The following is a 10,875-nucleotide window of genomic DNA, read 5'->3' on the forward strand; positions in this document are numbered from 1 at the left end:
CGCAGGGCTGCGACATCACAGATTTTCACCAGAAACCTGCGACTGCCAGACAGCAGCTGCAAGTAGCAATTTTTAATCGCTGATCCTGTTTTAGGACATACTGTGGCGCTCATACTACTAACTCGCTGTGGAACTGTACACTTTATTGAACAGATTTCTCAAGTAAAACAGGTGAAGCCTAAAGTGTTTAGCTGATAGTTACAGCCACATTTTTTAAACACTGTCTTAAATATTATAGTATCAGAGTGTGGGGAAATTATTATTATTTAATACCTAAAATGTGACATGTGCTGGTAATAAAAAAAAAAATTTGCAGTATCTTGTATAATTTTACTAAGTACCCTACAATTTAAGATTAACCTTATGGATAAATGCACGTTTTTCTTAAAACAGTAAATATGTACATTGCAGTATGTTTCATATTATTTTTATTCATAAAACAAAATAACTTTACATAAAATCAGAAATATTAATTTCCGCAGAATTCTGAAAAATTCCCCACAGATTCTGTCTGGGCCTGTGTATGACTCTCTCCCTACAGAAAAAAAATTCCCTACAGAATATATATATATATATATATATATATTTTTTTTTTTTAACAGTAGCATCTTGGAATTGTCATTTTTTCAGAACACACTGGGGAAAATTATAAAGTGCTTCAGAAACCATATAAAAACTTTCCGCTCCGCCTGCACTAGAAGACTGGCTCTACCTCCGCTACGCTCCCCTGCCTCCAGAGCCCGCTCCTTCTCCACCCTTGCTCCGCAGTGGTGGATGACCATCCTACAGATGTCAGGACTGCCCAGTCCCTGACCACATTCCGGTGCCTCCTTAAGACTCACCTCTTCAAACAGCACCTGCAGAACTCCTCTGTTTGTATCCTGGGACACTATCACCCTTCATTTAAATGTACTTTATTTTGCTCTTATCTGCCCCCTATTTTACTGCATTTAATCCTGTACTTCAGAATACTGTAATCTGCCAAGTGTTTAACCTGTAGTATTTTGTATTTGATCATATCCTGATGTAACTATCACTATTATCTGCTGTATTATTGAATTGTGGTTTGTCACACTTGTACTTTGCTTGAACAAAAGTTATTGTATTTCTTGCTCTTATTGTATTACTTGTATTGTAACACTTAATGTATTTGCTTACGATTGTAAGTCGCCCTGGATAAGGGCGTCTGCTAAGAAATAAATAATAATAATAATAATAATAATAATAATAATAATAATAATAATAATAATATATTAAAACACACGAGACAGAAAAAGTGTTCCAATATAACTAGAAGTCAAATACCTCAGATATACAGTGTTTTTCCGTTTTTTTGTGCTGCTGAAAATGTCTCCGCCCTTTAAAAATTAAATGCCCATCTCAGTGACATCACAAGAAAAAACAAATAATCAAGCAGTGAAATTCAAATCCCTCCCCTATCCAATGATACGCATTAACAAGCTGTACTGCAAGTTATGGCGTCCCAGCACCTCAAAGAAACAAAGTGCGTTTGTCACGTTTACCCCATCACGGGTCCAGAATGACACTTCAGTACACTCGCGTTTACCCCATCATCACGGGTCCAGAATGACACTTCAGTACACTCGCGTTTACCATCACGGGTCCAGAATGACACTTCAGTATGATCGCATTTACGCCATCACGGGTCCAGAATGACACTTCAGTACGCTTGCGAAAAAAAAAAAAAGGCAGAAATAGGGCCAAGTGTAAAATCCCCCCAGCACACAAAAATGAAATTCAAGCCCTGCATGAAGACCATAGTGCCAGTCTTAAAAAAAGACAACAAATGCAAAGCACCGCATTCTTCAATGCTAAAAAACTTAGACCCAAGGTACTGCGCTCAAGGCAGGGCTTTCCAAAGTAAGTAATCTAAATTAATTGCTTATTTCAATTATTGTTTAGTTTATTTTTTACACTCTACTTGCATTTAATAAACCTATAATTAGCAATGCTAAACCATGACCGCTTCTTAATTAAATTATATCACACGATGAAGAAATGAGCTCAAAGCAATTTTTTATAACTATACATTCATTAAAGGAAACTGATTGCTGTACTGTGTAAAGGATGTAGTCAATACACTACACGCCTCTTGTTAAATTTAGCAAATAAGGCAGAATTAGCACAAGAAAGAATTGGGGCAATTAATTATGCGTTTACATTAAAAGGGGTGCTATTTAAATTACAATTGGGTGATACACAGCAGTAAACATTGCATTGACACAAAAATAAAATCAATACAGTTTACAAGACAGCATTTTATGAGAGTTGTAATGTCTGTGCAATTTCTGAACCTATCAGGTAAAGTCATTGTCCTGAACAAATTATACAAAATGCTACCAACTGTGCTCTTACAGTAGAACCCGAACACCAAACACATTAGACATAAACACCAAAAACTTAGTCTACCGAACCCCCACTTTTACGGAATACCATCCGCGTCAAACACACACCTAGTACACGTATTGACTTGGACCAATCAAAACACATAAAAATACTACGTATTCCAAATAAATGTAAATTAACTAAACATTTTTTACATAGGAGCTGGTCATTTTACAGTACATAAAGTTTACAAACGAGAGGAGGCCATTCAGCCCATCTTGCTCATTAGCAGCTTATTGATCCCAGGATATTGTTGTCATATAGGTAATTTTCCATTTTGGATCTTATTATACTTTCCATATAATTTTACATATAATAGAAGTCAGGCTTATTGGTCTTTCCCTTTGTGCTCAACTGTCCCTTCCAAGAAGAGGAGTGCCCCGCGCTGCTGTCAGCACTGCCACTGCCGGATAGCCTGGCATTACTGCCAGCGTTGCCACTGTCACATGCACGTCCGGAGGAGCCAGCATTGCCACTGCTGGAGTGCCCCGCACTGTTTAAAGCATTTCCGCTGCCAGAGTGCCCTGCACCGCTGCCAGCATTTGCCACTGTCAGCATTGGGGACACCCCAACAGAAGGAGGTGGAGACCACTTCCACCACAGCCCCGATCACCAACCCGCCCACAAGAATCCACGAGGGGAAAGATTGCCATGTGTGCTGCTCCATGAGGAGGAATGTGGCAGTGTGAAAGCCCTCCCGGTGCATGGGTGTGTGGGGAATATTGGTTGGCAGGGAGGGGGTTAAATTCCTCCCTGCAGAAAATGTGGGAATGTGGCTGGAGCCATAAATTGAATAAATGATTACATTATTAATTAGGCCACAGGTGTCTAAAAAGGGTGATCACAGGTTTGATTTGTGATGGTGAAGGTACGGTGCTGGACTGTGTTTGTTTTGTTGTTTTTGTATATGTAAATAAATGCGCATGAGCACTTAAACTGCAGGATTCTAATCTTCGAGTCTCATCGCCGACGCTACCCGCTCACACAGTTTCACATTCCAAACACAGATCGGATGTTACTCCCAGTTGGGATCTTCACATACAGCTCTTGCCAATTTATTTTTGAACCCAAAAAGGAGAGTTGCAACCTTTATAAAACAATGATGAATTAATACTTACACTATTACTTGCAACTTCTTTTGCACAATGCACGGTACCCCAAAGTATCTTCATAACATTTATTCCCCTGGTCCCACCCTAGTCTGTTAAATAAATGCTCATTTTCTCCAAAACGAAACATAGATCAACAAAATTCAGACTGGGTGAACATCTTTTTGCAAACTAAAAGGAGAGGTTTATCTGTTTTTTTCTGTCTTCATCTTTCTGAAACCCTTTTCTTGGACACTGTAGCCTGCCTCTGTGCTGTGACCTTTCAACTCTGGTTTGTTTATTTATTATTTTTTTTAAAAAGGTAGTGCTGTAGTAGCCTACTCAGAAACAGCCAGTCACAATAAATTCACGGTAATAAAAACATTTGCCACGATGTATAGTTTTCATAATTATATTGGTTAAATAAGCACTTTTAAAGCCAGACACCCAGAGAAAAATAAACACAGTAGGGCTGTGTTTGAAGGTTTGCTCGCTAGCCAGGAATTCGAAGGTAGTTTAACCCTTCAAAGATTCATTCGCTAGCCAGGAATTCGAAGGTAGTTTAACCCTTTGAAGGTTCGTTCGCTAGCCAGGAATTCGAAGGTAGTTTAACCCTTCAAAAGGTTTGTTCGCTAGCCAGGAATTCGAAGGTAGTTTAACCCGTTGAAGGTTCGTCAAGCTCATTCAGACACACTACGTTTTTTTTTTTTTTTTTCTGTGTTAACAGAAACTGTTTGCCAGTGTGAATACTGGAAATCACACATTAAATTTCACTCACATGCAAAAATTGGATCTTTGGATTTGTATAAAATCTGTACTGAATACCTTGTGTACAAGACAGTGTAAGAGAAGTGCTATGGTAGAATATGTTTGAATCATACAAAATGTACGCTAACACTAATCATTTTAATTTCGAAAACTGAGCACCGTCCGCCAGTCCCCATCCAGCTCGTGTTATCCAGAAACAAAAACCTTTAATTTCTTCATTCTCCATCTTGACAGCAAAGCTCTGTATAGCGTAAGCTGTATTAAAAGAAATGTCTTCAAACCCCTCTGCTGTTTGGGATAGTTTTGTCAAATGCCTAGACAATCAAAAAAAAAAGTTGAATGTAAACTGTGCAAACAACTGTTGATGTACCATGGAGGCACAACCAACCTCCAGGGTCACTTGACAAGGGAAGTTCATATTATCATTAGTATTACTATTAATATTTTAGAAGTAAAATGTGACTGATAACCTGCTTGGAATGATGACTGTTAAATAAAGCTTTGTTATGCCTAAGTCTGCTGCAATGTAAGCTTACTGTATATATCGCAAGCAGCATCAATTCTGTGTAAATAAACGTGTTTGTTTTTTATTTAAAATGAAAAAACATGATTACTGCGCTATACAATGTATTTTTAAACTACATGTGAATGTTTTATTCCATTTATATGGATTACCTGGAAAATAGGATTTTCAATCAAATATAAACAAGCAGCTATGGTGACGTTACCAGTAAATTATGCAAATGAGTACCACTGAAGGTTCGAACCTTCCTTCGGTAATGTGTTCGGAACCTTCGAAGGTCAAAACGTACCCTTCGTTTCAGCCTTAAAACACAGTATATTTAGACGCCGCCCGTTTCACACTACATAACCAGTGTGAATTTGCCAGATTGAGGGTGCAGAAAGCAGGTGTACACATTTATTAAAACCATTGAAAACTCATGTCCAGAATTAGACATTTCAGTCTTCTGAACAGACTCCATATTCCCAAAGGGTTCGTAACTCCGAGGTTGTACTGCACTTCCTTAGTAGCAGAATACACTTCCTGTTTATGCTACTATAGCATGTATTATGCATTTTTCACTGTATTGCATTATGCATTGTTTTTTTACTGTATATCATGTATTATGCATTTCTCTGTATTTAAAGTATTATGGATTTTCTTATTGTTGCATCTTGTAAAGCACTTTGTGATGGTGGTCCACTATGAAAGGTGCTATAAAAAAAGGATTGCTTGATTGAAAATGCATGCGCAGGATAACTGCAATGCCTCATATGAGGATTATTTTACAGCAATCTACTTTCTATTTGTGTTGCAGTCAAAAGTAGGGATGCAAAGGTTATGAGTTCATCTGTCACATAAAAAAAAAACAATGTGTGTAATAATGGTATGTCATATTCCCTTGGCTGCATAAATGCAGTTTGGTTTTTTGATTTTAAAGTTTAATTTAGTTTAGTTTTTACCGAAAACAGACAATGTCAAAAACAGCTGATCATAAGCAGCTTGCATACCAAGTGAAAAGGGGAAACAAAGTTCTCAGTTTGCTTACCTTTCTTTCAGGTATAAATGTGTAATTTTTAAACTTGAAATTAAACCCAAGATAACGATCAACACTCAATTCTAGAAGCTCAGAATAGGGTGCCAGCTTTTGTTGCTTCAAAAAGGTGCAACATTTTCCTTATTAGATGCAGAGTTTTATAAATGAGGTGGACACCAGCAATTATTCTTAACAAAACAGCACCCACACTCCATACAGGTGCTGGTAGAAAGAGCAGGTCTATGTTCATAGAAAAGCATCCTCACACACAGTACTGGCTGAAAATGTTTCAAGTCAGTCTTCAATAAAACCAGGTCACAACCTCCCTAGACACAAAAACCTTTACAGGGATTTCAGGTGCTCCCTGAGCTACCAACCCCCCTCCCACCTCACTGCCAGTGGTACTTACAGGAGTTGTGCCGCCGGCGAAAGCCTTTGGCCAGGCCGAGTGCCTCTAGGTGGCGATCCCCGTAGCTTTTTGAACACTGCTGTGGCGAGAGGAGCTCCTCTTGTGCTCTCAGCTCACCTTTGCGAGGCACTGCCATGGGGGCACTGCCGGGCCCTTTGGTGCTCCTCCCGTTGTGGGCAGTGGAGCCCGCGTCTGTCTGCCCTGCTGGGGCTCCACCACCAGGGATCTCCAGGATCTTCAGCTCCTTGATGTCCATGGCACTGGAGGAAGGAAGAGGGGACGTGCATTTGTAGACAGTGCAATACAATGGAATTTATATTCAAGGCTCTTGGACACAGGCACTCGCATCCTTTACACGTGAAGGGTTTGTCAAGACTCTTTTTAATCGTGCAGGTAATGCAGCTGCATTATGTGAGGTTCGAGCATCAGAATGTTACAAGCTCATACTCCATGTTGTAGTTCCCGCTGTTTTCCAACATGAACCTGGGAATGCTTGGTATGGAGAGGACTGAAGCTGTACGGAGATGTGCCCCTTTCACATAATCACCTGGGTGTACAGTTGCTTGTTTTGACAGAAATACATTTCAGGCTTTCTTGCTGACTGCTTCCAAAGCATAAACAACTGTGTTTGAAAGATGTTAGCGGCTGCAGACAGAAATAAATGGCTCAGAAGTAGAAAGGACTTTTTTTCGCTGTTTATTTAGCTGTACTATAGTAATACTTTTAAGTTTAAGGCTCTACTGGTTGCTTGTCAATTCTAGGCAGAATTGATGGTAGTTCTGGTTGTGTAAGTCCCCCCCCCCCCCCCCAAAATGACCGTGGCTATAAAGTAAAAAATAAATGTGGTCATTTAAATCTCCATACTTCTAGCTGATCGCACTAAATATATTTTTAAAAAAGTTAGCTCCCCTCGAGTTAAATTTGATATGAATTAAGTTGATGTATTTAAAAAAAAAAAATTAATTAAATAAAAAAAATCTAAAGAAAGCAGGACTTCACTTAGCACTTTCCTAGAGCTTAGTGTTCTGGCACGGTGAGCAGAGCACGCATAGTTTGCAATATTGAATAAACAAGTTAATTAGCTTGGGGAACTCCGTAGACAAATATAATTGAGACCAAAACATTCATTGTGATTAGCGCTTCGGGTTTTTTTTTCATTTTTACGTGCTTATTTTTGGCTATTTTCAAGTTTTACGTAAATCGTTTTTTTCGGCGCTTTCGCTTTTTATATACTGTATGAAATGTGTGTTTTCAGTTACTTTCCAAAATGCTTGAGTGTTTTTTTCTGTCAAAATATGTATGGTAACTCGACAGCACTTGTACACTTAAGTTGTACCTTCTTTCCTTTGCTGTCTTCCACAACGAAATCCTTATGGTCACAGGCACATTCTTATGGGGTTTTTTGTGTAGGCATTTTTTAAACATTTTGCCACAATTTGCAATTCTGTTTTAAATCCTCTGTATCTTAATTCTAAAACAGCTTTAAATCTTGCAAACAAGCCTCGTAATCTCGTTTTAAATCTTGCAAGCGGAGTCTCCAACATAAATGTAGGAATTTGCTGCAACTCGGTAGTTGTGTGTATACAGAACGAATCAATGATAGATACAAGTCAGGAAGAAGGGACATTGGCCAGCTGCACCTGGAAAGGTAGTTACTTTTTTATTTATTTATTTATTTTAAATGGGAAAGGGGTGAAGTCAATTTGAACTGAGTAACCATTTCCAGTATTTTTCTGGTTTTTATTGGTTATACCTCGATTTCATTTTTTAAAACAGAATATCAGAAGACCTAATTATGATTTATGAATTTAAGAACCTGATAGGTTCTCAACTTCTGCAGCACTTGATCTCCTTTAATATTAAGAGCAGTGGGGGGTGCCTAGTTGAGTAATGCTATCATCCATGCTGACATTATACTGGTCGTTTCAGATACGCCAAGAACTATTGTGTCAAATATTTGAATTTGAAATTATCAAACAAAACATGAATGTTAAATAAGAAAAAATATTTCAACTTTTAAAAACAAATTGTTATAAACTATGTTCTTTCATGTCCTGCTTAATAACAAAAAATAAGGCTGCTGCTAAGTTTAACTTTTTCACATCGGCCTATTTAAATCTCCAGAATTTCATGCATGTGTATCGCTTTAAGAATGGACAGACTTGTTACGCATTGTGACTGGTGAAACATTTAGTGACCAGTCACTGTGACAGGCAGTAGTTTTTCCTAGCGGAAACGCTAATCTAGGTCATTCAAGTGGGCCAACGGGGGTTACCCTTTTACGTCATTAACACCCTTGAAACCATCTTTAAAATTATGCACACAGATAACCTATCCCAGAACCATTTTCTCAATCACACCAGAAATGGAAGGAACACCTCCCTGGAATTTGGTTCACTTGAGCTGGAACAACCCTATACTATTTCCCCCCATTTGTTCTTTTCAAAAATAAGCAGATAGCATGAAGTGGGCCTGGCAGTGTTTATTGGAGGAAATATACGATCAGTAGGCAGTACTTAGTATAACAGTGTGTTGGTATAACACAGCAGAGGCCTCACCTGAACGTGACTTCTGGCACAGGGCACTTCATTCCGTTGTGAAAGGGCTGCCTGAGAGAGATGGTCTGGCTGCCCTGGTCCACAGACGACACCTTCCCCTGGTACACTCCTAGTGTCTCCCCGCAGTTTATAGAAACCAGGCTCCCCAGCCAGTCGGCAGCCATCCTGTCAGCAACTGAACTCCAGAAAGAGACAACCCAGGAATGGAAGTCAGACTCCCAATACACAGCAATTCGAGTCCTTTCAGGTTTTATACAAGGGGTTGACAATTATTTTCCTAAACGTTTAACTTCAGTATTAAAACACATTTAAAACTATCATATTGAGTGTTTGTAACCTATTAGAAAAGCCATATGAACTTCCCTCACTTTATATGGAGTGCTGCCTACAATATAATCTGTGTATAGACTGGATATGCATAGCATTTAATAGTATAGGGATAAACAGTGAACAAATGCTGCACATGACAATTGGTTTACTCTGTACACTTACTACTACGTAAAAACTAAGGCTTCACATCTATATTTGGTTTGCATATTTTAGACAATTGTTAAACGTTGAGGTTTAGCATTTGGCTAACCTTTAACCCTCCCCTCCGTCCCTCTATCTGCAGGAAGTAATAATGATTGCTTTCTGTATGTTTTTGGATGTACACTCAGTATGTTTGTTACATTTTCCACAGAAACAGGGCTACGCGGTTACCGCTATCTCGGCAACACAGATCCCCTCATAGTATAGCACACACTGAAGAAATGTATGAAGCTTGGACACAGTAAACAGAAGTATATATTTTCGAGTTATCAAAACCTATTTCCAGCTGTTACTATTGCTGTAATATCCCTGTACAGTCAAGGAATGCAGAAATGCTGTAAGAATTATAAATAACAAATGAGAATGCAGACTTAAGTGGAAACAATTCGTCCGCTGTATATCTTTACAATTCAGTTTGTAATCCAACAATCACACGCACCGCTCCCGCTTCGATATCGTCACTGGCAGCAAGAAACTAGCGGCGGTACTACCATCATGTGTTTATTGTTGTACCGTTAAAACAATACAAAATACTGCTAAGGACACCTCACTAGTTAAGTAATACAAAAAAAAAACTCCCGGTGCGAGGCCTACATAATACTGTCCGTCCTTAAGTTGTGTACATCTTCTCAAAAACAAATTCCAAATTAATAATGAAAAAAACAACGCAATAAATGCAACCCGAGAACCCAGTTGTAATGTTGTTCATTCAGGGCATATTTGTAGCTGAAACGGTCATATAAATATATAGCGATAACAAATATAATATATATATATATATATATATATATATATATATATATATATATATATATATATATATTTTAAACTTTCCAGTGTTTATTTCCATGTTCTCCCCGCACCGTGTTGTTCACCCCGTGTTTGAAATCCGTGGTTATAAATGGGTTACCTGCTCCTGTTGTTCACTTTTCGTAATGAAAGTTTGAGTTTTATTGAATTAGCCGTTTCGAGCGTCTTTTTAAACGTCTGAAGCCTTGGTCTTGTGTAACGCCTGCTTTCTCTCTCTGTCCGCTACTTCCTGAAGGCCTCATGGCTGCTTACCTCACTTCCTCTCCCTTGCCTTCTCTGCTCCGTGTTGCGGCTGTCGAGGAGTGGAGGTGTCCTGCAATGTTGCCAGCCGTCCTCGCAGTATGAGTTGCCACAGGTAATTGCAGTTGCCGTGGCTCACGGGTATTCACGCAAGGGCCCTGACTTTTATCCAGTATTTCATTTATCCATCTAAAACGGCCCATACAACAATAATTCTAACAATATAACAATAATTTCAAACTGCTGAAATACCACCAGCGGTAATTTGTATTACCTGTCTTACCCATTGTGACTAAATCGGACTTGTAATAGGGAAGCAACTTTTATGCATTTAATAATATATGTCTGGAAAATCATTTGCATAACAAATAATACTGTGGTGAGCCTCGGTTCCTACAAGCAGGGGCTTCTCACAGGCGGGGGTCAGACGCGAACTTGGGATCTCCTTTGAACCATAGCACCAATGCCACTGTACAAAAGAGCCAGGATCCCTTGCCGGAGCTAGTATATAGCACCAATACCACTGT

General features: G+C 38.9%; 1 protein-coding gene across 3 annotated transcripts in view; it reads right to left on the reverse strand.

Annotated features, from left to right (window-relative positions):
• Window positions 1-10,522, reverse strand: part of LOC117428129 (enhancer of mRNA-decapping protein 3) — a 58,999-nt gene extending 48,477 nt beyond the window's left edge. The window contains exons 1-3 of one of the 3 annotated variants that reach the window (XM_058994855.1): window positions 10,361-10,522; window positions 8,768-8,942; window positions 6,210-6,469 (exon numbers count right to left, since the gene is read on the reverse strand). In XM_058994855.1, the coding sequence (XP_058850838.1) occupies window positions 6,210-6,469; window positions 8,768-8,931 (424 nt within the window). In that variant the 5' untranslated portion in view covers window positions 8,932-8,942; window positions 10,361-10,522. The other 2 variants (XM_034901490.2, XM_034046774.3) reach the window with 2 other exon arrangements.
• Between the last annotated feature and the right edge of the window lie 353 nt (window positions 10,523-10,875).

This window comes from Acipenser ruthenus, chromosome 21 (assembly GCF_902713425.1).
Source record: "Acipenser ruthenus chromosome 21, fAciRut3.2 maternal haplotype, whole genome shotgun sequence".
Lineage (NCBI taxonomy): Eukaryota > Metazoa > Chordata > Actinopteri > Acipenseriformes > Acipenseridae > Acipenser > Acipenser ruthenus.